The sequence below is a fragment of the Nothoprocta perdicaria genome, unplaced genomic scaffold, assembly GCF_003342845.1.
Source record: "Nothoprocta perdicaria isolate Ctin4 unplaced genomic scaffold, notPer1 scaffold_12, whole genome shotgun sequence".
In the NCBI taxonomy this organism is placed as follows: Eukaryota; Metazoa; Chordata; class Aves; order Tinamiformes; family Tinamidae; genus Nothoprocta; species Nothoprocta perdicaria.
The window spans coordinates 2,607,939-2,633,027 of NW_020454316.1; the positions used below are offsets into that span (position 1 = coordinate 2,607,939).

A 25,089-nucleotide genomic window follows, 5' to 3' on the forward strand; every position below is an offset into this window, starting at 1 on the left:
ATAGACGGGCACAGACGGAGCCAGCACTGATGGCCAACAGCAGGAATCCAACGCAAAGGGCAGCGAATAGCCACGAGCTCCGCTGCAGCCCCGGATTTCCAAGGAATGGCCGCTGGTTTCTRAGCTTTGTCTGAGGAGCTGCTGGTACCCGCTCGAGTCTCTCGCACACCCCTTAACAGGGACTGCCCCAAGCCCCATCTTCACACCGGAGGGCTCTCCATGCAGCATCTTGCATGAGCAGTCACCAAATCACACCAGGAGGAAGAGGAGGACAACCTTCTGGAGACCCACAGCCACRTGCACTAGCAATAGATCCACTGGAGACGAAGGCAATCCCCACAGGCGCAGATGCCTAAGTGGAAGTTCTTCAGTTCTGCCAAATTAGCCTGGAAACCTCATTACTCCCCAGTGCTCTTCCTAYAGCCTTTCCAGAGCTTCCTGCCAGGCTGGGAATACCACGCGGATGGACTGGCAGCTTGCTCCAGGTCCGCAGGTGGAGCTGCAAAGGGAAGCAGCATTTGCAGAGGTCTACCCAGAGACGGCTGGCGCGCCCCAGGCCCGGCTTGCCCTGYGGCTCAAGCTTTGGGCTTTGTTTCAGCTAAGCCCGTTGCTCTCCTAGGGCATCGCATCTGCAAGGAACACACGACGTTTCTGGAGGCCCCTGGTGACACCTGCGCCCCAGGCTCAGAGCTCGGCAGCCACAAGGGGCCAGAGCCACCTCCCTGGCCACCTCCCGGCCGGCAGATGAGGTTTATCCATGAACCCGCTCGGCTCTGCGGCGTGTGTGAACCCAGGCGTCCCAACCCAGCTCCAGCCTCATCCTCCATAGGCCCCATGTGCTCCTCATCCCTATAGCCCCTGTCCAGGCTCTGCTTCATCCCCCCGTGCAGCTCCCACAGCATCACAGAATGGTTGAGGTTGGAAGGGACCTCTAGAAATGGTATAGTCCAACCCCCTGTTCAGCAGGGTCACTGGACGAGCCCAGCCGCTGCAGACCTCTCCAAAGGCTACGGAGGCCACTGCAGATCTCTCCAAAGGCTATGGAGAAGGCTGGAGGGCGTTTTCCAACCTTCAACCACTGGCAAAACGGGAGGCTTTGGGGGCCGAAAAAGAAAAAAACCCAAGACAGCTCCAAGGAGCAAATGAGCAGGCCACCTCCCAGCAGGYGCACACGGCTGTTGTTGGGCAAGGAGACAACATGGAAACAATCAGAGCTCTGTTTCGCTGCCCCTCACAAGGAGCAGCCGGCTGCTGCTCCGGCTCTCCCAGAAACACCTCGGAGGGGCCGGGAGCCGCAGCAGGAGATGCGTGCTGGGCCCGGCTCACAGAATCACAGAACTGCAGAATCACAGAATGGTTAAGGCTGCAAGGGACCTCTAGAGACCACCTAGTCCAAACTCCCTGGTTTGCTGTGCTCTGGTCTTCCCACCGCCGCTTCCCAGCCTGCAGGGGAAGAAGCACTGGGAGGCGCGAGGGGCAGCTGGATACGCAGGAGGAGACGGAGCGAATCCCAGCTCCTGGGAGTCGGGGCGAGTGCGGAGGCGGCCCCAGGGACAGCAGGGCTCTGGCTCCCAGCCCCGAGCAGGGGACGCAGGCTGCGGAGCGCGGACAGGGCTGCAGACACTGCCACTACGGAGCATTTCATGGCTAAAGGCCGGGCTGCCACCCGCCTCCTGCACAACAAGGAGAGGTGCCGGCCACCGCGGTCCCCTCCTCGCAGCGCCGCCCCCGGGAACAGCGTTTCAGCCGGCAGCATCTGGGAAAGCAGCCAGAAAAGGGGAACCAACCCCYTAACTACACCCCAGTAGCTCCACAGCACCCCAGCGATCTGCTAGGGCTTTAGCAATAGAATTGCAATGAGGCTGATGAAATAAGGAGGAAACTGCCAAGGCTCCACGTGCTCCAAACACTTCCCCAGCTGCAACTGCTGGAAATCCTGTGTTCGCTCAGGATGCATCTAAAATCAAYGGGTGTCCTCGTCCCTCCGCATCTCCTCTCCCCAGGAGGACTCCACAGCTGCAGGACACGGTCACCAGCCCCCAGGACAGAACCAACCCAAGTAATTCAATGGTACAGCGTCAAACAAACCAGTTTTTTGGATGGTGCTGGAAGAGGCAACAGGTAAACATGAAGTTATGGTGCAGGTGCCTTACCTATGGCGACCTCACCTTCAGCAAAAGCAACCGGCTGCTTTTATTTTCTTGCCTGTTTGCAACCCGGCTTTGATGATCACAGGAGAAAAACTTGTAAACCGCAGATCAGGTTTCAAACGGAGAGGGCAAAAGTGGAACATAACAAGTAAACAATGGCCAAAAATGAGCAAATCTTGCAGAATGCATATTAGGAAACATACATTTACACGCTATTACCTAGTCTGGCACAAGGGACAGCAAAAATGCTGGCATTTTTGCTTCTCTACCCTATTGATCTTGCAGCCCTCAGGAGTTCTATTAGCGCGAGCAACAATGAAACCTGCTTGGGAATTTTTATCTTTCATCAGAAATTTCTCAAACGAGAGCAATAAAAGCTGGGAGACCTTAATGAAAATCTTGCTTTTGCAACCCAGAGCAAAGCTCTTCGCAAAACCCACTGAAGACGCTCTGTCTCCCCGCAAGTTTTAACCTGACAGTGTCCCTTTTGCACAGGCTCCAACCCCGATGAATAATGCATGGCTCGGGCAAAGCAGAAATATAATATTCGCTAATGGTTACCATAACAGAGAAGCAGGGGCTGTGAATAAGTAATTTATTAACCTCGAGCCGTGTTGCTGCTTGCAGGGAGCTCGCAGCTCGGTGCCGCGTTCCCAGCGCACAGCGGGAGAGTTTGGGAGCGGAGGCGGCGCCAGCGGAGGCGGCCCCGCAGCTGAGACCCCACATTCTCATCGCACCTCTGGGACCCCACCAGGAGCAGTAACAGCAGAGATGTAGCAAGATGCTGATGGAGGGGGTGGAATTGCCTGTTGGCCAGGCTGAAGGGCAGTCACCAGGCCACAGAGCCACCTTCACTTTCTCCTCTTCCTCCTCCTGGACAGGAGAGGACAGGGGCCCGCTGCAGACGTGGGAACGCGGGGCTGCCCGTGGGAAGCCCTCAGCCCCGGCACTTGCCTCGGGCTCCAGCCGCCTTCTCAGGCCTGCCAAAATTTGTCCGGAGCCTCTTTTCGCAGCTCCCCCATCCTTCTCCACCCGCCCATCTGGATTCCTGCCTAATTGAGTATTTATTTATTCCTGCTTTTTCCCAGCTCCTCGCACACGGGAGGAGGGAGGGCGAAGCCCACGCAGGCTCCCAAGGCAGCCCCGAGGGTGCTCGGAGCGGGGCTGCCCCCTCGGCTCCCCGGAGAAGCGGGACCGAAGCCGCAAAGGGCGACGGAAGGAGGCAGGAGAGCAGCTTGGGCAGCATCACCCACCCCTGGGGCTCCTGCRTTGGGGGGAGATTAGAAAAAGCTGGAAACTGGGGCCACTACTCGAAGGCACCATGTTTTTTCCAACATTTCTAGCACCCTAAGAGCCAGGTGGAAACCAGGGCCAAAGCACCGAGGCTGGAAACGCCAGTGCGGGCCTGGGAGCTCACGCGAGCGCAATTTTGCACCCAGCAATTACTGGTGTCATCTCCCTCTCGGCTCTGACATCCTCGCGTGGAGCTAAACGCCATCAGAGGCGGCTCTGACTCCTGCATTACCATTTTAAAGCATGTCACGATTTTTGCTTTACAGAGCGCTTGCACTAATGTTGCTGGTCACGGGTATAAAGCCAAGGCTCCMAGAAATCACAGAGATGTCAGCAACAGCCAGTGCCTCTATCACTAACCTCTACAAACCAGAAAAACGCRTTTTTTTCGCTCACCTCTTCAACTTCACCACTTTGTGAGGTCTCAAGAGACAGAGAAGCAGGCAAGAAAGTGAGGACAGGGCCTCTTGGATCTGCYGTCGTTGCTCCTGACACCGTAGGAGCAATTCCAGCTTTGGAACGTGCCCTACGGACGGCAAGAAGGGCTGCATTGTTTTCAGGAAGGAAGCACCTGGGCCAGGTCATCAAAGCTTCCCGTTAATTAGGAGGTGGCTGGAAAAAATCCCGCTCTCCCAAGTCCAGCATTGTGTCCTCTCGCCTTCTGTTAACTCCTTGAAACCTCCCACGATGGGTTATTCCAGATCGGGGCATTTCCCAAGCTACTCGTGCAAGTGCTGAAGGTCCCTCTCGAGGGGCAGGAAAGTTGGTGGCAACTTCTTCCACCCACCCTTGTGCCCAGGGAAGATGAAGAAGTGTGAAAGAAACAGCCAGGAAGGAAAGGAGAGAAGGAAATCCATAAGATCTACCAGAGACACCATCATGGGGCATCCACACCAAATCCCGGGATCYGAAAAGAGGCTGGATCTCCATTAAGCAAGATATTAGCAGGAAAGATAYTCATCTTTCCAATATCAACAAAAGGCTGGATAGGCTTCCAAGGCTTTCAAAGCCTGCTAGGTCCCAGGGGGCCATGCTAGGCGGATCGAGTGCCCAGGGCTCCTGGAAGGTTCATGGGATTTTGTTTCCCCCCAGAGCGCTATTGAAAACAAAACACGATAAATTCAAAGAGCTCCAAGCTCTGCCTGGGACAGCCAAGGTTTCCTCTCCCTGCATCTTCTTTAGGGCCATGATCAGGAGCGCTGTGTCCCAGCTCCTTTGGCTCTGCCTCCTCAAAGCCCTGTCCTTCCCTGGCTGTTCCCAACACTGGCCTATTCCTACTACGTTATTTTTGAGCTATGTGCTAAACATCCCCGGCAGAACCTCACGACACATCATTTTCCACCCTCTTCCCCGCTGAACTGCTGATTTTCCCTGCTCTTCCGACCGCTGCTGCCCATGAAACCAACCCCACACACTCGGAGCTGGCTCCAATCCAGGCGAATCTGCTGCCCGTGCCGGGAGAGCTCCCGCCCTTCCCARCACCTCCAGCTCCGGGCCGGAGAGCCGAGCGAGGCACCGTGAGCGGCCCAGCCACAAGCCCCATGCCCGATCCCTGCCCCGTTACCCCAAATTCCACCAATGCCCAGGGAGACCATTTCCCTTCACTTGGGACCTAACTGCATCGGGAAAGCCAGGAAAACCGTCTCTTATGAGAAGTAGGCCATGGATAAAAGGTCCTCGCGGTGGGAATGCTGGCGGGCCCGGGAACGGCCCGACCGCGCTCCCAGCCTTCCTCCCCACCACTCCGGCTGAGCCCTTTTTGTTTCGGCTTKTTTTAAATTTGAAACATGCTTCGAATTGGAGCCAAAAGCCTTTTTTTATGCTAAAGAGAACTGAAAGTCTCGTGGATCTGGCAAGCAGAGCCCAGCAGCAAAACTGCGGCCACGRAAGGAAGGGGGGGACTCCAAGGGAATGGGGCGGGTGGGAATCCAAGGAAATGGGGGGACTCCAAGGGATCAGGGGGGAATCAGCCACCAGCTTTTCCTAGCCTCGTGCTCCCCCCGAGCAGCTGGGGGAACAAGGGAAGCTTGGAAGCACTTAAACAGGGAAAGGAATGGAAAAAGCAAGGGCACGGAGGCCAGGATGTTTAAGGCTCGTTTTAAATCCCTGCCAGTGGATTTCCATTCTGTGCCAAGAGTGAAGGGAACCGCTTTGATGTGAAAAGGAAAGAAGAAAAAAAGAAAAAAAAAAAGAGAAAAAAGAAGGAGAAAAAAAGACACACATGGATTCTTGGCTCCTTTAAATGATACAGATGACAAAGGAGGGAACTACACAGAAAATTAACACAGCGCAGCTCTGCTGACAGTGACATTTTAAAATTTGCTCCTTTCTTTCAAATAAAAAGGGAATTTGGAGGGGGGAACTGTATTCCCGATTGGGAAAGAGTAATTCCAAATGTCTACACGCGGCAGCACCCGTGGGCACMCGTCCCTGCCCTGCTCTGCGTCCCAGCAGCAGCCACAGCGCCCCGAGCCCCCTGCACATCCCTCCCTGCCCTCCCGGGACATGGGGGCAGGGACGGGGGCTCCAGAGGTGACCCCCCCAGCCCTGTGCCGAGTGCCAGACCTCCCGCTTCCCAGCTGGCCTCTGCTCTTCTATTTACACATCCCTCCCCATGGTCCTAACCATTGCCAGGCCCCGGGCTGTTTCCTCTTCCTCCGGGCCCTCGGGATCCCGTCTCCCTGCTGCCCTCCCAGGCATCGGCAGCCGGATCGGGGATAGCAGCTCCGTGTACAAGCAGCGCGGCCATGCTGTCCCTCCGGGGTCCCCCGCAGCAAACGCGCTGCCATAAACACCCTGTCGCAGCCCCCGGTAGTGGCAGAGTGGGGCACAAAGGCACCGGGATGAGGCCTGGCCCACGGACAYGCAACCCGGTCGCCCAGAAACCGGCCTGGAGAAATGGAGCCTCTTCCCAGACCCTGTTCTGGCCACGAGGGCAGATCCATCCCCCCAGGCTGCACCGAGGCCGGGAGCTCCCGGTAGCTCCAAAGAGGGAAAGGAGGGARCGGCGAGCGCCATCCCTGCAAGATCCCTCCTGCAACGCCCACTCGCTTCCAGCTACGTTCCCATGCGGCAGGGCGCTATTTATAGGGATCCAGGGAGCTAATTATAGATGGCAGCAATCAAAACAAAAGGAGGCAAATGCTTTGCAATATAATTGCACTTGCCACTCACACAGCCTGGACACCGTCCACCTTCCCAGCTCCATCATCTTCCCTGGCACTGCTTTTGCCGCAGCTCCCGTATATCCCATGGGAAGCTCCTGGTTTGCAGGCCAGGCTGCTCTCCCAGGCACCCACCAAGGGTTTTAGCAGGAGGATTTAGACCTTATACAGCTTGGAACAAAGTGGGTGCCAACCTTGARTGCCTCCTGGGACGTTTTCCCCTGAAGAAAAGGTGCCGGGATGCATCCTGGGGCCTCTTCTTCATTCCAAGTCACTGTGAACATCTTCCTGGCGAAGCTGCTCCATGGGGCCCAGGGACTTTCTCCTCTTCAGCCTCATTTCTCCAAAGGGGCCAAAGGTCTCAGCTTCTTGTGGGTGATTCTTCCATCGCCAGAACAAGTCACTGGACACGTTTGCTGAGGGCCGGGAACCCAAGTCATGTGGCGGTGGCATCCGTGACTGTCCCCATGCCACAGCAGCAAGGCTGGGGCATGGAGCCGAACCACCTGTGCACCCACCGGGATTCAGAAGCCAGGAATTCCAGCACGTCGGAGCAGGCTCAGCTCATCCARGGCGGCCACGGTGCCGGGAACAGCCTGTTGGCAAGTTCCCCAAACAGCTCCAGTTTTGGGTAGGGGGAAGGGGACGGAGGGGATGTTTTGCTTCGATTTCCCAGAGTCCAGGCAACCTCTGTGTGTGTCGATCCCCACGCAAGGTCCAGGTTGTTTGCAAGGACAACATCCGGCTTGAAAGAAGGGAGCCACAAGAGAGCGCGGCGCAGCAAGCTTGGCAGGGCTCAGCCCTAAAGCTAAACCCCCAAATCAGCACAGTGCACCCCAAGCTCCCCACAGAGCAGCCAGTGCATGGAGAGCAGGAGGCAGGATCCACCCTTAGGCCCGCACAGATGCCCGATGGAAGCAGCAGTGGCGCGGGAGGACTTGGGCTCTCCACGGCAGCTCCGTGATCCCGGTGCTCCAGGGCAGAGCCTGAACTCTCCTGAACCAGGGAAGGGAGATGTCGACACACGGAGCAGCTGCAGCCCCTCCGGGCTCACCATGGAGGCTGCTTCCGCACGCTTCCTAAGCTGCCATTTCCAACCAGGATCACCTCGCTGGGAGAGCTGGATTTGGCTTTTCAGGGTGAAAACGCAGAAGAGGAAGGGAAGTGGCACCCCCGGCCAGCACGYGGCAGTCGGGCGATATTTGGGGCTCTCCCTTGAAGGAGATCCAAGGGCAGCTGCCAGCTGGATGCACCCAAGTCATTTCCGAGTGCAGCCCAGGGAAGGGGAGCAGGAGAAGCCCCATTTTGGGGTCCCAGGCACACAGGCAGATGTGCCCTTTGTGCGCGCAGGGCACGAGGGAGGAAAGGAGGCAGCAAGTAAATAAACGCAGCGGCTCGAGGCGAGGCGGGGGGACCCTCCGCCAGCCGCCTCCGCTCTGCTTTCACCAAGAGCAGCAATTGCCAAACCCACACAATTAATGCCTAACAGGTTGGAGTCGCAGCAACCCAATCCACTCCTGCAGCAGCCTGGGAGGTCCGTGGGCAGCTGCCGCCGCACAGAGGGCCCTGGCCGCTCTTGGGGGGGACATGAGGGGCTGCAAAGGGGACCCTCAGGGGCCAAAAACAAGGAAATGCACCCCAAGGAAAACACACCCCAAGGAAAACAAAAGGACACAAGGAGCTAGGCTGGGCTGGGGATGCCCAGGTGCGTTCGGCCCTGTTGGCACCTTTTCCCGTGTGCCCTCATGCTTCCCAGGCAAGAAACAGAAGCTGCAGATAAACCTGGACRGGCTCCACGCCCGTCCCCAGCCCCGTGGCACGTGGGCTCGACCGGCACTCTGCTGTTTCCCGGGGTTTCCCTTCCTCAGGCACAGAAGCCCAAGGGCCCTCAGCTAATTCCCACTGCATGTGCCTTATGTTGGCATCAAAACTCACTCCCAGGTCGGGAGCAGCTCTGTGCCCAGTACAACCACCCCCCGCCAGGGACTCTGTTGCCCCCAAAGCCCCCGAGGGTAATGGGCACCTTCAGCCTGCAAAGTCCTTCCCAGTTCCATCCAACAACCTTCACCACCCTCACCGAGAGCTCCGGCTGCTGCTTGCCCTGGCTGCAAAGAACCCTCACAGGGCACTGCCCGTCTCAGCGAGCCTTCTCGTTCCTCCTTGCAGAGCTTTTTCCTGCTATCCGAGAGCAGCCAAAAGCAGAGGGCAGCTGCACAGCGTGTGACAACGGCAGGATGCACCCAAAGCAAACAGGACCCCGGGGAGACGAGTCCCTCTAAAGGGACCCCAGGGAGATGAGTTCCTTGCATGTCCCCTGATCCACAGCAGGGACCACAGCAGGCCAGATCCTCTCCCTGGCTGCTGGGTCCCATCCAGAGAGGCTCAGCACCTCCCGGGACAGATACGGTGCCAGCCGGCAGGTCACGGTCTGTCCCTGGCAAAGATCCTGGCGGGGGTGGGCTTAGCGCCGCCGGGGGGGCTCAAGTGGAAACTTCCATTGCGCTGCCTGCAATTCCCCCCGGGCCGGCCGGGAGCCGCGCGAGATACCCAACCTGCTGCAAACAGGAGCCTCGGAGACGGAGCAGAGCAAGGGGCGGCACCGTGGGCGCAGAGCCGGCAGGAAGGGACACGGGGAACTCGAAGGGACATGGGGAGCCGCTGCCCGGCCGCACGGGCCTCCGTGGGAGCCAGCAGCACTGGCACTTTGGTGGGAAAGCCTCTTCCCGCACAGCCCAAGTGCTGTGAGGGAAGCTCCCACGGACACTCCTCAGCACACTCTCCCACACATGGAAAGGATCATCCCTGCCCGTCCTTCCCACCCACCCTGTCCTTGCTCCTCACAAAACACAAGCCCTGTTCCCGCTCGGGGGCTTCGGCTCCTGCCTGTGCGCGGGGGCCGGGCACAGCAGCACCCTTAGAAAAGCCACCGGGAAGAGCAGCCCGGAGGCTGGGACGTGCTCTCGGGAAAGGTCAGGAGGGTATTTTTACACTGTGTGTCAGGGCCAGCAGGGAGGGCAGAGCAGCCACTGGCTCCTCCATCTATGGCCCCGGCCAGTCGCTCCCGGCCCTCCTCCCACGGGATGCTTCGCTTCCGAGCCCTCCGTGCCAGGTGCCRGGCAGCGCTTCCCGGATGCTCCCTCTGGCACACGCCTGGATGAGCTTGTGTTCTGGCAAAGCAGGCTGCAACCCTTAAAGGTCAATATCTGTGGCAGAAGCATAGAATCATTATAGTTGGAAAAGACCTTCAAGATCATTGAGTTCAACTGTAAAACAGACTGGGAGCCGGAGGGAGGGCAGCATCCAAGCAGGGCTGGCAAGGGACCAGTTCAGCAGCAAGACCTGCTCACTCCAGCACCAAGACCACTAAAAGGGCTGAAGTGTCCCCAAACCTGGGGGTTTCACCCAAGACTTTATGTCTGTCTGCAAGGTAAGGATTGCTATGTTATTTACCGGCTTCAACATGCTGCTATTTTGGGGATCTCACCCAAATGATCTAGCAAAAAACTGAAGAGCAAGCGGCAGTCCTGGGCTGCCTCTCCGCCTTCCTCCGCTAGGTCAAAGCTCATCCTTGGAGGTGGGCAAAAAGCATCCTGTGAGTCACCGTGGGGCCCAGCCACCAGCACCGCACTATCTCGTGCTCCCCTGGACACCAACCCATGATCCACATATTCACATTACTCATTCTGTTTGTTTTTCCACGTTTTCCCTTTAAAGCCCTGCCAGTCCGGGAGGTGCCTGCAGGACTGTGCTCTGACCCTTTCGCAGAGTCTCCGGCGACATTCCCCATGGGCACAGGGGAGCCAGGAGGTCTTGGGCACTCGGAACCTGCTCCTGTCCGGACGCAGAGCAGCTGCCGCAGGTCCTGCCTGGGGTGCAAAGCAGTGGAACAGGTTCAGCACTGTGCTGTGCCTCTGCTCTGCCACCTTGCTCAGGCTGGAGCATTTCCTTAGCCAGTGGCACGCTGCTTTCCTGCCTCTTTAGCACACGAAACGCCACAGCAGCAAAAATCCAGGTTGCAGAGATATTAAAAACGTATTAAAAGTTTTCGCAGCTCTCAAGGCGTTTAAATTATTTAGGGCACTTGGACCGATTGCAAGAAGAAAATAAACAAACACAAATGGGCGTGAAACTCAAGAAACGTCCGTTCTGCTTCCAGACACAGGCACGAATCCATGGGCACTGCGCTCTCCTGCCTGCTCCTGGGTGTCCTTGGGGGAGGCCAAGGGGAGCYGGGAACGGAGGTGCCGTTGGCAGAGCTGGGGCACCTGCAATTCCGACCGTGGCCCCCATGTAGGGCTCTATGTTCAATCCCATAGGGTCCAAGCAGCTTCCCGGGGAGCCACCCCTCTGCAACACGCGTATTCCTGCATGTCCCTGCAAGCCTCCCCGCCCAGGCGTATCCCGGCATGCAGGCAAGAGGCTACACACGGCCCGGGGCTGCCACCCTCCCAAGGGCCTTTCTGCTCCGGAGGACGATGCTGCAGCCCTGGGCAGTCACTGCAGGCTATGTGCCRCGCTCAACAGCCCCTCTTGGCAAATGGGAGAGTTTCCCTTCTTTTTCTCTCCCCACTTCATGTTTCACAGAGGAAGGAAGCTCCTCGGAGCAGCACGGATAACGGGAATCCGCAACCGGGGCCAGGCAAGCAGCAGGAAGGCATTCCAGCTACCTACTTTCTGTGGACGCTGCCACAGAAGCACCTGGTCCTCAGAAGCAACCAAGACAACCCAGCACTGCCAAATCCAAACTGGCACTGAGGAGAGGAGCGCTGGGGACRTGGGGACAGGGTGCCACACAACCCCTCCGATGCTCTCCCACCAGCACTGGCTCTATAGGCAATGATCTCCCACTCCCATTTAACACCAAAACCAAGCCAGCGCTTCTCCCTAGGGTGCCCACAGGCCTCCGCACACCCACCAACCTCTTACACAAGCCTGGCCTGCTTCAAGTCACACCCAGAGAGTAAATGCCAGCACCATTCCAGCAGGGATTTCTCTACGGACTGCTGCCATGATGGGCTCTTCCGAAGATCTCCCAGGCAGTACGGGAAGGTGAGGTCGGGCTGCGGATGGAGAGCCCGCGTGCGAACCCCCACRGTCACTCACCATCTCGTCGAGGGCGTAGCGCAGCAGCCCGTGCTCGTAGAGAATGAAGAAGCGGCGCTGCCATTTCTGGAAGAGAAGACAGCGACGCTGGTTACCGCAGCTYGTCCTCCTCTGGCCCGAGCCAGAGGGGAGCGGAGCTGCTAAGGGCCAAACCGGGGCAAGGCGACAAGGACGTGTGGGAAGAAAGGTGACAAGGACATGTGGGCAGGGAAAGCTCTTCATGCTTGGGGACTCCAAGTGACGTGATGCAGGTCCCACCAAAACGGCAGCTGCGAAGGACAGAGGCCGGGAAGCTGCTGTCCAAAAGCAGAGGGGACCCCCCCGAACGCTGCACCAACCATTCCTAAAGGCTGAGGAATATTGCAAAAGCTTTTCTGCCGGGCCCTGCCGGTTCCCACCAGCTCTGGCAAGTCTGGCACTGCCAACAACTRCTTGGGGGCTGTGGAAGCAACACTCACTGCCTGACACCTACCACTGTACGTGCATAGAGCAGGGCACAGTTGGTCCCCTGGATYGATTTGAGGGTAGTTTTGCCTCCGGAGGCAGCTCTGCCCCAGCTGCCGCTGTGGCTGATACCAGGCTGCCCCAGCCCCTGGCGCCGYGCTGGCACTGCTGTTTGTGCAGCCGCACAGCAAAACAGATTGGAGAACTGATCTGGCCGGAAAACTGCTTTTTTTTTTTTTTTTTTTCCCCATGCGTGCCAGGTTGTTTTTCAGCCAAGAACAAAAACTGGTCGAGCAGGCTGAAATAAAAAGGTCCTAGATTCATAGCCCCAGTGCAGTAATTCTTATCTCGCTTTTCTCAGGCCTTCAGGCAAAGTCCAAAGTGCCCAGGGACAAGCAAAACGGCAGAGGATCCTGAGGACCTCCGCAAGGCTCAGCTTAGCAGGCAGCCTCTGCTCCAGGCTCGTGGCCTCCCTGCACGGCTCTGCACGCAGCACTGTTGAGCTGCAGAKCAAGGACCAGAGCAGCACAGCCCACCAGACTAAGACCCTTCCCGTCAGCACAGCACATTTGGGGCCATCCAATGCAAACAGTGCGGGGGCATCAAAAAGCAACAACTGCAAGAAAAGTAAGGGCCTGGTCCAAATACGACTGGCTTTTCCCAGCACAGCTCAAGCATTTGGGGAGAGCAGCCCAGGAAGGAGACTGGGCCCTGTCCAGAAACGTCTCCCCGTGGCCAGGTTTGCGCAAGGGGCCGGGTGCTCAGCGGAGGCAGGTACAGCCCAGGTCCCACCCCGCAGGGAGGGCAAGGCTGCGCGTTCAGCGCTGCTCCTGGCAGCCCTTGCCTCCCTGCTCATCCCATAGCCCCGGTGGGGAYGAGGCTGCCTCACTTACCCGGGAGCGGTGCACGGGGTTGTCAAARTCCGTTCCTTCGGGCGCCAGCAGCAGCCAGCCGCCATAAATGGGTTTGGCCTGCAAGGAAACAGCACAGCAAGGTGAACAATAGGGGAACAGCGCACGTGGAGTCAGCACCACGGGGGCAGCCAGGCAGACCATCAGTTGGGAACCACAGGAAGCCCCACACGGGCCTCCAAAAGACCAAGGTGAAGGTGGCTCTATGAGTCTGAGCTCCCGGGCATGGACAGATTCACCTCTGCTCTCACATGGGAAGCTGACGCTTGACTGCAATGCGTGCTGTTACATGCAAGGCATTGCAGAGCAAGAGCGGGATTTGGAAAGAACTTAGAAAAACAGAACCAGAGAGCCCACCTAACCCAGGCGCCCCAGCAAGGCCTGGCCCTGAGCACCAGCCTCCCACAGCCTGCAGCCTCCCTGCCTCCACCGGCAGTTTCATTGCCCTCTGCAGCTTGCCTCTATTGCAAAGAGAGAGCAAATCTCCAAGGAGAGCTTGTTTTTAATTAATTAATTTGCAGAGGGAAAAAAAAAAAAATCCATGATCGAGCACTGGCAGTTCTTCAATTCGCAGCCAGGCCCTCGGCCCGTTTCCTGTATTGTGCACATCCAAGTACCTGCTTCCCTGCAAACACATCCCCGCCAGCTCCCCCTTCCCTGCCATCGCTTTGAAAGAGTCAACAGCCTAAAATACAGGAAGGTCAAATCCCGGCAGAGCGAACACAGTTAGTTCAGCCGACGGCAAAAAAGAAAGGGAAAGAATACCCGGAAARAAAAGCCTTGCAGCGCTGCCATTTATCAGCAGGGAAAAAAAATAAGTAAAAAAAAATAAAGACTAGGCTCTTTCCACAGCTGGTTTCTGTGCAGGACTTGCCGCGTGAAGCAGAAGAGCCAGTTCTGCCGCTTCGCCCCAGGGACGCGGGGGAGCCGCACGGTCGGCGTTCCCACGCGGACGGCACCAGCACCGTCGGCACCGCGAGCCTGGGGCAAAACCCGAGGCAGCCCCTGCCCAAAACCCRAGCCCTGGCCTCATCTGCAGACAGCCATCTCTGCACAGTTGCTCAGGGGTCTGTTTGCATCGACCTGCAGCTTCAGGAGACGCCCGGAGCCCAGGGTGCATCTCCCACGAGTGCTTATACCAATCTGCAGCACAAAAACATCCCCAACACACRATTCAGCAGCGCAAAACATCTGGTTCTGAGGCCCGAAACACCCAACTCAGCAGGCCAAAACATCCAGTTCTGAGGCCCAAAACACCGCAAGGAGACCYGGCCTGGCCAGGAGCAGAGCTCCGGTGGAGCCCTTGGGATCAGGGATGCTGCTTTGCACCTTGGCTGCTGGGTCAGGCTGGACACACCAAGAGAAGGACACACATTTCCAGTTCCTCTTGAGATTATTTGGATGCTGCTGCTTTTTTCTCTCTTTTTTGGAAGCCCCAAACAATATCCAACTCAGTACCTCCCCTAGCTTCTCCCTGCCAGTTTCTGTGGTTTTGTAATGACTAAAAAATAAAAAGAAGTTTCCCCTCTGGAAAAATCCCTGCAAACAATAGAAAAAACTGTGGGTGCACCCAAATTCATCCGGAAACACGGAGTAAGCAGGCAAGCGAGCCGGAGGAGAAGGGCAAAAGCCCCATCTCCCCTCCAGATGGAAACCAGCTGGAAACACACAACCGGGAAGCCCTTCCCTCTTTAACGAGAGCATGGAATGGGAATAAGGCTCCACGCAGAGGCTGCCCCTCGGCCTCACCTGGATGGCAGTGCTGTCGTCGAGGTCGTGCCGGGCCCCCGTGTCGCGCTGCCCCATGGCCGCYGCTCGGCTCGCTCTGCCGGGGCTTGTGGGCGCCCGCCCGCCGCGGGCTCCACCCTGCCGCGCCGCCCACGCCGGCGGCTCCGCCACGCTCCGCACAGGCCTGGGCCACCCTGCGCCATGGGGGCCCGGCCAGCCCTGTGCAACGAGGGGCCCAGGCCGCCATGCGCCATGAGGGGCCCGGCCTGCCTTGTGCCATGAGGCGGCCTAGGCCACCCTACGCCGTGACGGGCCCGGCTGGCCCTGTGTCATGAGGGGCCCAGGCCACCCTGCGCCACAACAGGCCTGGCTGACCATGATGGACCCAGGCCRCCCCGCAGCCATGACAGGCCTGGTCGCCCCGCAGCCATGACAGGCCTGGGGCTGCCTCACACCATGATGGGTGCCCTATGCCACAACAGTCCCAGCTGTCCCGCACCACGATGAGCGTGGGCCGCTCCACACTGCTACGGGCCCGGCTGCCCTGCACTATGAGGCGCCTGGTCGTCCTGCACCATGAGSGGCCCAGGCAGCCCACGCCACAACGGGCCTAGACCACCCCGTGGCCATGATGGGCCTGGCCACCTCGCGGCCATGACAGGCCCAGGCTGCCGCTGCGGGGAGTCGCGGCTGCCCTGCCCCRGCTTCCCCCAACGCACTTTCCATCCAGAGATAACGAGAAAGGGAAGGTGTCACAGAATACGGGAGACTGGGGAAACGGGGTGTCGGGCCACAGCAGGAGGCGGTGCGGATGCCATGGCGGTCACGATGGTCTGAGGGTCCTCGTGCACCCTCCGTTTTTCCATCCAGCCCACCTGGACATCCAGCAAAAGGAGGGAAGGAAATCCAGGCCGGATTAAACCCATGCTGGATTAAATCCATGCTGGATTAAACCAGCATGTTAAAGCGGTGTGCAGCAGCCTCCTGGAGCTGGGCAAGGGCAGGGATAGGAGCCTCATCCCCCCATCCCGGCACATGGCGCCCCTTAAATTTGGCTCCATGTGGATCTGCTCCACTACTTACAGCAACCATGCACMATATGGAGATTTCCCCTCCAAAATTCCCATTTAAATTGGTTCAGGATCTGCACTGCACATTCGCAAAAACCACTCTCCAATGCCCCCAAAAGATCCCATATCCTGGGGATCCCCATGTCCAATATCCCTCAGCAGCAGGACCACCCTCTGGGGACAATTACCAACCTAATCCCATCCTGATTTTCTACCCTCTAGCCAATGCTGGTCTTCTCCAAGGAAAAAGCAATTTTTAGGGATTTGGAGGGTTTTCCTGCCCAGAAAACTGTCAGCAGCCACTCACTTCTCCCCACCTTCCCACTCCTGCCCAAAGCTCCCGGCATGGAAAAGTCCTACAAGGACTGCGTGGTCCCACGCTGCTCTGAGACAGTGTGGCAACTACCCATTCAAGAATGGCTTCATCACAGGCCAGAAAATAATTAAAAATAAATAAATGCACCTGGTAAAATATCGCAGACTGCAAGCCACTGAATGAAACCCAGCACAGCAGAATCRAAACACCCATCACCCAAAGCTGCCACCCAATGCCAATTCCAGCCCACACTCCCCAGCAGGCACCATTTTACCTTAAACAGCTCCAAATTTAGCTCAGACGACCSCATACGAAGAGCCACACACCCGAAATACCTGCCCTGAAAATAGGGCACGACCGTTTCTCTGCCAGAACGATAAAAAAGCACCGCTGGACTCTACTTATTTCAGCAGAAGCTTCCAATTTCACACRTCTGACCCAAAATAGCTGAAAGGTAGGAATTAGAGACAGCCAGTGTGGGCAGCCCGGATTCATCCACTGAGCGAGCAAACACGCAGCAGCACTTTTAAAAACCAAACCAAAACAAGCTATTCTTCCAACCCAGCAAATGCCCAGAGAGGCACAAGCTGAAATAGAAGGATCCGATTGAGAGAGTTCATGAAATGAACTCTCCAAAAAAACCCATCGCACCTGCATTTACGCGGCCCAGCTGAAGCAGGGTTGAAAATAAACACGGAGGCAGGTCCTGGGGAGCGTGGCCAAAAGGGAGCTGGAGCGCACACCTCGTCCTGCACCGAGAGCAGGGAAAGGAGGAGACACCCAATGCCCCGCACCTAAGCTGAGCTTAAAGAGGGAACTTCCCCCATCYGACCAGACCTGCCCAACGAGAGCACAGGGAGGTGACTTTGAAGCACTGCTGGGATTCCCGGAGTGACTTTGCCCACTCGTGGGTGTCTCCGGAGAGCTCTGCGGTGCCGGAAGGGCGGCTTTCGGCTCTTTCGCCATAGGGAGCGGCCACGTGCGATACGCGGATGCCGGCAGGTTTGCCTTCACCCAAGCTGGCAGTGACAAAGGCATGTCACCACCCTGGCCACAGGAGTGACAGGTTCACCACCCACRAGGGGACACCGGCAGCAACGTGCGTGGCACCTTCCCAGCCACGCAACGCTCCGGGTCACGGCATGGAGAGGCTGGCACGCACGGGCGGCCCGGGGGGGCTGGCGGGCGCTGACTCAGGCACAACCGCTCCTGAGTCACCAGCCCAGCTTCCTGTCACACCTGCGAACAACACCCAGGCATCCAGAACAACACCCAGGTATCTCATCCAGCCACGGATCCCTGCTCAGCTCCGGGGACCGCCCCGCTGCCCACACGGGACGGGGCACAGGATGTTCCGTCCTGGCCTCGCAGGGACTCCGCTCGTGCCCTCCTGTTYGGGAGGCACCAGCACGAGCCCTGCTCTGCCTTTCCGACCTACAACACCCACAAAGCTGCTCTGCCCCAGCCGGGGGTTCGGTTTCCGCGGCTCCACAAGCCTGGGTTGCATCAGGAGGGACGGTGCCGCCTCCAGCGCCAAGCCCCRGGCCAGCGCTCGGAGCAGGACGGGTGGGAGGAAGCGGAGAAGGAAGCGGCCCCAGCTCGGTTTACACAAAGCTGTCAAGCTGCCACGCTGATGCTGCCCAGGCCCTGCTCTCAGCCCAGACACAAACCACGCCACCGCAACCCGCGCTTCCCGCATGGGAACGCGCAGCAGCCAGGGGCACCTGCACTGAGGGATACGCAGAGCTGCTCAGCGCTCCATAAAGACCAGCACGGCACAATCCAGCCCAGGAAGATCTGCACGGGCTGGGCAACACCACACTGCAGGACACACAGAGGCAATGTCACCCGTGTCCCCGGCCCGCGTGGCAGCAACACGGAGCACTGGGTTACGGGGCTGTGACACCGGCCCATGTGCCACTCAAGGTGGCTCTCACGCCCGCAGTGTTTGCAGGTGGCACCTTCCCCTGTGGCACCCGAACTGCCGATGCACCCACTGCCCAACGAGGCCCCAGCTCAGCACCCACAGCCCTGCCGCGCCGCCGGCAGCTCCAGGTGGTTCCRGCAGCCAGTGCCGACCCACAGTGCCACGCTCCGAGGGAAAGTTGGGATCAATTGCTGGGAGAGACTCCTGGCTCGGAGCGCGTGGCGGGAGGGGATAATCTGTTTAGGCTGCTGGCCGACGTAATCGGCCTGTCTCGAGTGGAGGCAGGGCTTGTTTTGCTCAGTCTTGGCAAGTGAGCGGCAAGGAGAGAGGAGGGAAACAACAACAACAACAACAACAGGCTGCTGCYGCTGAGCTTTAGCCTCTGCTGCCCACGGGAGCAGAGCCCTGCGGGCACGAGGGCTGGGGTCACCCACGTGCAGATGCCCATGGTGCTCAGGGCTCTCCGGAGGCGTGTGGCTGCCTCTGGCACAACAAAGTCACCACAAGCGCCGCGATCGCAGCCTCTAGARTGGAAATCTGTGTGCTTTCAGCTCAGCCTCCAGCTTTTGCACCTTCGAGCCCAAGAGAGCCTCCTGGACGGGTGYGTCGGGAGCTGCTGTCACACAGCAGGAATGGGGAAGGTGACCCAGTGGGGAGGKATCACACCCCATTGCCACCCCAAACAAGCAGTCTTTCGAGCCCAGAGCTCGGCCTGGAGGCACGCAGACACACACCAGCCATCCCCTAGCATCCTGCGCGCTCCGGGCAGGAGGACACAGGGAACAGCTGCAGCACCCAGCCAGCCAGCGGCCCCACGCACGACCATCCCCACGGCTAGGGATCCAGCCCTGCCTGGGCAGCTCTGCTGCTCACAGCTCGATTCCCCGTACACGGAGGAGCGGGGCCAAACGCTGCCGGCTCCAGAGCGAACCCTTCCCCAGCGCCGCGCGTTCCCAGGCAGAGGCACCGCTCGCTGCATCGCGTGGCCAGAGGTAAGTGCAAAGGTGCCCTCAACACCTGCTAAATCCAGGGGCAGGAAGCAAGAGCTGCGGAGACCTCGGAGCACCGGCTCTCCCGCAAAGGTGTCTTTGCGCACGGGGTCCAGCACATCGCCCAGCACCAAGCCACGCTTCCAACCACCACTTCAACGTGCAAAGAGCAGCCCTGACCAGACCGGACAGACCAGACTGGGGCCTCCAGCGCAGCGCAGCGAGTGGCTCCAAGGGCGTCAGGGCACCTTGCACATCCCGGAGCACCCTCAGGCCTGCCCTGGCCACCAGCAAGCCCCAAGCAAAGCAGCTGCCCGGGCAAACGGCTGCGCGGGTTGCGGGGCCACCACGGGACCACAGGAACAGGCAGGGAAAGGCTGGGTTCACCCCTCGTGCAAACATGGAGCCTCTCTGCAAATAGCCAAGCCCTGTCCCCAGCCCTGCTCACTCGCATCGACCTCATCCGTCACAGCAAAAGCTGAAAGACCCCGGCTGTAGTTTTGCAGAGATAGCAGCAAAAATGAACAGGGCAAGGGAAAGAAAAGGGCCTTTCAAGGGCAGATCCCCCTCCTAGACAAGGCCCAGCAGCCCCAAGGCCCAGGCTGTGCCTCGCAGCAAGCACGGGGTCCAACCACCTCCCTCGGCAGAGCTTCCTCGGCGCCTGCAAAAAGCCACGAGCTCTCCGGAGCTCCGGAGAGGGGAGTTACCACTCCCAGGGGAGATAAGGTACGGCGCCACGCAACAACAAATAAAGAAAGGCAGAAAATAAGTGGGTAAAGGGACGCGAGTACCTTCACCCACCCAGCCTGAGTCTGCACGGCCAAAGAGGGAGTCAAATGCCCCAGGCCAAAGGGAGAGCGCCCAGCGCTGACCCCGGCCAGCGCAGGGACCGAGGATCCACGGAGGTTGTTGGCCTCCAACAAATCCACACCAGTAAAATGAAGAGGATCCCGCGAGCCCATCGGCAGAAGCCGCCTGCACTTGACAACCCCAGCTCTCCGTGTGAGCTGTTCCCACAGCTCCGTCCTGGAGCCTGCACAAGGAAGCTCTGGGCACTGGGGGGGCTCCCGCTCGTGTCACCTCCTGCCCCCCACAGCAGTGCCGGCTGCTCCGGTCACRTTCCCGCAGCTCCACGCTTCCCCCCGCTGCAGCAGCCCACGGAGGCGGGCTTGACATTTTGCAGAGAATCTTCCCCTGTTTGGTCCTAATAATTAGACAATTACAGCCAGATTTTTGCAGCATGATACAAGCAGCCAGGGAGCGGGGAAGGCAGGAACGCAGGGGCTGCTTTCCAGGAAAGAGGGGGTTTTCCTCCCTCCAGAAGCACAGGGCAGAGGCGAAAGGCTGCCCCGCTCCTGCTGCCCTGGCAGGGAATGCTTATCCCGAGGCCTCTCCTGCACCCATTGCACCTAGCTGTGCTGCACAAGTCGCATTTGCTTTTGGGCCAGCAACACGGCCAGGGCCCAGAGCACTTGTTGCTGCCTTGGTTCAAGCGACCGGAGCYGAGTTGTCTCCCGCACGCTGTCGGCACTTGGTCCCTGCAAGCTGCACGTGTGCAGGAAGGGAACGAACCAGCCCGGGGCCCATTTCCTATGGGAGCCTGACCCGGAGCCAGGCAGGCCCAGGCACACAAGTGCAGCTGCAGCAGGAAGGATCCCACATTCCCAAGCACGAAGAGGAGCAGAGCCAGCATGGAGCTGGGGCAGGAGAAGCAGCCCTCAGCACCATGAAGGTCTTAGGAACTGGGATAACGCTCCTGAGAAGAGGCAGGAGGCAGCCAGGATTCGCTGCCTTACCCAATCCCTGCACTTTGCAGCTCGTGCAGGCAGCAGAGGGATTTGTTCAGCATCCAGAAGGCTGGAAAAGTGACAGTGCCCGAACGAAGAACCTCTCCACCCTGGGCTGCGGTGACAAGGGCCAGCGTGGGAGAAAGGAGGAGGAGAAGTCTGTAAGTTCTCTAACTGGGTGGTCCTCTGGGCATCCRTGTCCCAGTGTTTGCTAAGGCAAAAAGAGAAGACGCTGGCAGCTGGAAAGGCCTCCTCAAATTCCTCCGCCTGTGCCAGCCCCATGCCCTCGCAGAGCACATGCATGGAGAAAATTAAAAGCGACTGTTTCACACTCAGTATTTCTGCCAGTTCAGGCCAAGTGTAATTTTGAGGTTAATTCTCAGTGTTTCAGTCTTGGGGGGGGCTTCATTTTCCTTACAAACCAGAGGCTCGTGCCTTTGAGCACGAGCCAGTGCTCACCAGCCAGGGGAATCCACATCCCGCAAGGCTGGAGGGCTCCCAGGGGACCCCCGGAGCCATCCCTGCCAAACTCCTGGGATGGCTTCTCCAAGAGGTTTTGCTGGAAAAGCAGAGCCACATTTGCCGGAGAAGGAAAAAGAGTCTCTGGGAACAGGGCCTTTGCAGAAGACTACGTGAGCCCAGGTAACCTGGGCAGGGTGGTRCCGCTCCAGGGCCGTGTCCTGCCAGGAAGAAGGGAATTCCCAGCCCTGGTGGGAAGGGGCAGCACCACGGGGAGCTGAAGAGGTATCGTGCTCCAGGTGCTGCTCCTGGAGCTGCCTCTATCCCGGCAGCCGTCGCTGCTGCCATTTGGTCGGTCCTGTGGCACGATGGAGATGCAGGATCCCGCTACCCACATCACGTTAGCGAGGCCCACGCAGGCCAAGGCTGCAGGGGCTCCGGCACAGCTCCAGCTCCAAGTTATCCCAAAGGACAGAGCGGGCCCAGAGGCCCCGGCACACTGTCGGAGTATCCACACGGAGGGAAGCAGCTCCGGGCGTCCGGAGCACATCCGCTCCCTGCACGGCCCCGAGCCAAGGGGGGGTCACCCCGCACTGCCCCGCCAGCCCGGCCGCGCACAAAAACAACTCGTGAACGGAGCGCTCCCGGGATTAGGGACTTAGCGGCCGCGCAGCTCTTTGAAGTTGGAAGCACTAAGTCCGATTATTATTAGAGAGCTCYAGTTCCTTAATCTCCGTGTTTGGGGCTGGAGTCGCCCTCCCTCGCCCCCAGGTCCCCAGCAAAACGGGAAGCCACTGCAATTACCACCGCGACACACGCCTGGTCTCCGGCCCCGGACCCAGCAGGAGAGGCGGCCGCTAGTACCCATGCAGGCACTTTTATACAACAAAAACATCCCAAAACAGCGGCACCAACGTGTGACGGATCTTCACCTTTCCTGCAAGCCAAGTAGAAAGGTCTGATGACTCGAACAGCCTCCCCGAGGCAGCGACCACCCTGCTGCAACGCGGCTCCGGCACSGATCCAGGCCGCGCTGCTCTCCACAACCAAGCCAGGCTTTATAAAGTTAACCTAAGAGGAGGGACATCATCCGACCTGTTATCACGGGAACACTTCGGTGCTGAGCACGCACCCCATGGAGCGTCGGCTCTGAGCCCCGGCGCGGAGCTGCCGCCRACCACAACGAGCAGTGTTAATTAGGAGCAACAAAGTTTGCTGCACCAGGCTGGTCGCATCCATTTAATGGGGTCCCGCGGCACRAGGGGGGCTCGGAGCACGGATATAAGGCCAGGGGAGCTCCAGGAGCAAGCTCCGTGCAGGAGGGCGCATAGAGACACCTATTTATATACGTATTACACACTCGCCTAAAGCCACCATCTTATCTTAAAGYGAGATTACTGAGCCCGGGCTGCAAACACGGAGCCAAGGACGAAAGCGCTGATTCCCCTCACACGCTCCCTGGAACATCCTGGATCCCCAGCCAGCGAAGGCCACGCGGTGCCCAGACCTGGGGCCGAGCTCATCCCAGGCCCCTTCCYGCACGGAAAGCTGCAGGGAAGCAGGAGCAGAGGGGAAAACAAAGCCGAGGAGAGCCCTTCTCCGGCCGGACAAGGCCCCATTCCCGGCAGGCGTTGCGGGGGGACACACACACACCCCCCCCCGCATCCCAGGGATGGATGCAGGGACCAGCACCACAGCGGGACGGAGCACGGATCAACTTTTCCCCCCACCGAGGAGCTGAAACTCCAGGCAGGGCATTGCCGGGGCTGTGGGAAAGCCGGGAGAGGGGGGCTCTTCCCAAACGTCCTCTGGGATGGCTCCTTTGTCTGGGCGCTGCGCGCTGACACTCCCCCTGCCCTCCCCTCCCCTTCCCGCATACACCAAGGCATTTTTTCCAGTTACATTTTTTCCATATTAGCCTTCGGATTTCATTATGTCGTGTGTCCCCCCCCCCCGCCGCCTCAACGCGCGCAGCAATATGTCTGATCCCATTTCCATAATAGGATTGCAAGGAGAGATGTCAGATCCAGCGCCGAAAGGTGCGAGAGGAGGGAGCGCGGCGCTGCTCCCCCCGGCCCGCGGGCGCTGACGACCCCCCARAACAAAAAGAAAAATATATATACACACACATACATGTATATATCTATATATATCWATCTCTCTMTATATATATTACAGGGTGCAATTCCCAGCTGCATTTGCACTGGGCCTCCCTGGCCTGAGGGAGGGGMTGGAAAGGCCTGGGAGGAAGAGGAGGAGGAGGAAGGCCTAGTCCCGGCACAGTCACAGACCCCCTGCGTTGGGGTCGGCACCCCGGGAAGGGCGGCAGGCGCCTCCCCGCATCCCCCTGTTCCGGCCGTGGGAAAGCCAGGGAGAGCCGGAGGCCTTCCAGAAGGATTGGGGTGTTCTGGAAGCCAAGTTCTTCCCGGGACTTTGGGCATCTCCCTCTCAACGGGGCCATGGGAAGCCCCTTCCCTGTGGGAGCAGCACCCGCTGCAGCCCCATGCTGCCCCYCACCGCGTGTGGGTGCTCCCCAGGGGCGCTGCTCCCCAAAACATCTCAGGAAGCGGCTGAAGCTCCGGGTCCTTCAGGAAACAAGCTACTTGGATGGGGCCCACGGATGGGTGGGTGAGCACCCAAAAGRTCACTGCACATCCCATAGGGACACTGGTTATCCACTGGGACACTGGCTGTCCTACAGGACCTGCAGATATCCCTGGGGCCCTCCATGGGGCCTGAGGGCACCCCTGGGACCCCATGCTATCCATAGGGACACTGGACACGCCATGGGACCTGACAGTAGCCACACAGGGCTACAAGACACCCACGGGACCTCACACTTTGCAACGAGCCTCCCATTATCCACCAGGTTAATGAGCACCCAAGGGATCACTGCAGATCCCAATGGACCTCACGCCATCCACGGGGCCAGCAGACACCCACGGGACCACTGGACRTCCCATGGGACCCCACGCTATCCATGGGTGCCTGGTGCCCTCCTGACAACACCACAGGGCCTCAGGGGCCAGCAGGCACCACAGGACACCGCAGGGGACACCACGCTATCCACGGGGTCAGCAGGAACCCATGGGATCCACGGACACCCCATGGGATCCACGGACACCCCATGGGATCCACGGACACCCCATGGGATCCACGGACACCCCATGGGATCCACGAGCCATCCAGCACCCACAGGACCACACACATCCCACAGAACCCCATCAAATCCATGGGATCAACCAGCACCTTGGGCTCCAACCCTGCTAACGGGGCCAGCAGGAGCCTGGGGAGCAGCAGACCGGGGCCAAACACTGGAAAGAAGGGGGGCACCAAACTGGGGGTGCAGGAGGGGCTCAGGGGGAGCTTGGCGGAGGGAAAGGGGGCTCCCTACCTGGTTGAGGTCCTCGTCGTTGAGCAGGTGGGACTCGCGGGGCTTGAAGCAGTTCTGGCACTTGCTCTTGTTGAAGATGTTGGCCTGGAACTTCCTGCACGGGTTGTCCTTGGCGGCCATGGCGGCCCCGCGCCGCGCAGCGCCGCTCAGCGCCCGCGCGCCGCCGCCGCGCCCATGGCCGGCCCGCGGGCCGCAGCAGCGCGCGCGGGGTTGACTAACGGGGGAAAAAAGTAATTAAAAAAGGAAAAAGAAAAAGAAACCAACAAAAAAAAAAAGGGCGGCGGAAATAAACTGCAACGCGCCCGCCGCGGCTGAGACTCAGCGGCCGCGCATGGCGGGGAGAAGGGCCCCCCG

General features: G+C 59.1%; 1 protein-coding gene across 6 annotated transcripts in view; it reads right to left on the bottom strand.

Annotated features, from left to right (window-relative positions):
- MPRIP (myosin phosphatase Rho interacting protein) overlaps window positions 1-24,885 on the bottom strand; it is a 76,288-nt gene extending 51,403 nt beyond the window's left edge. For all 6 annotated transcript variants that reach the window (XM_026054236.1, XM_026054237.1, XM_026054232.1 and 3 more), the window contains exons 1-3: window positions 24,736-24,885; window positions 13,048-13,125; window positions 11,711-11,776 (exon numbers count right to left, since the gene is read on the bottom strand). In XM_026054236.1, coding sequence (XP_025910021.1) covers window positions 11,711-11,776; window positions 13,048-13,125; window positions 24,736-24,855 — 264 coding nt within the window. In that variant the 5' untranslated portion in view covers window positions 24,856-24,885. The remainder of the gene's footprint in view (window positions 1-11,710; window positions 11,777-13,047; window positions 13,126-24,735) is intronic.
- Window positions 24,886-25,089: the final 204 nt, after the last annotated feature.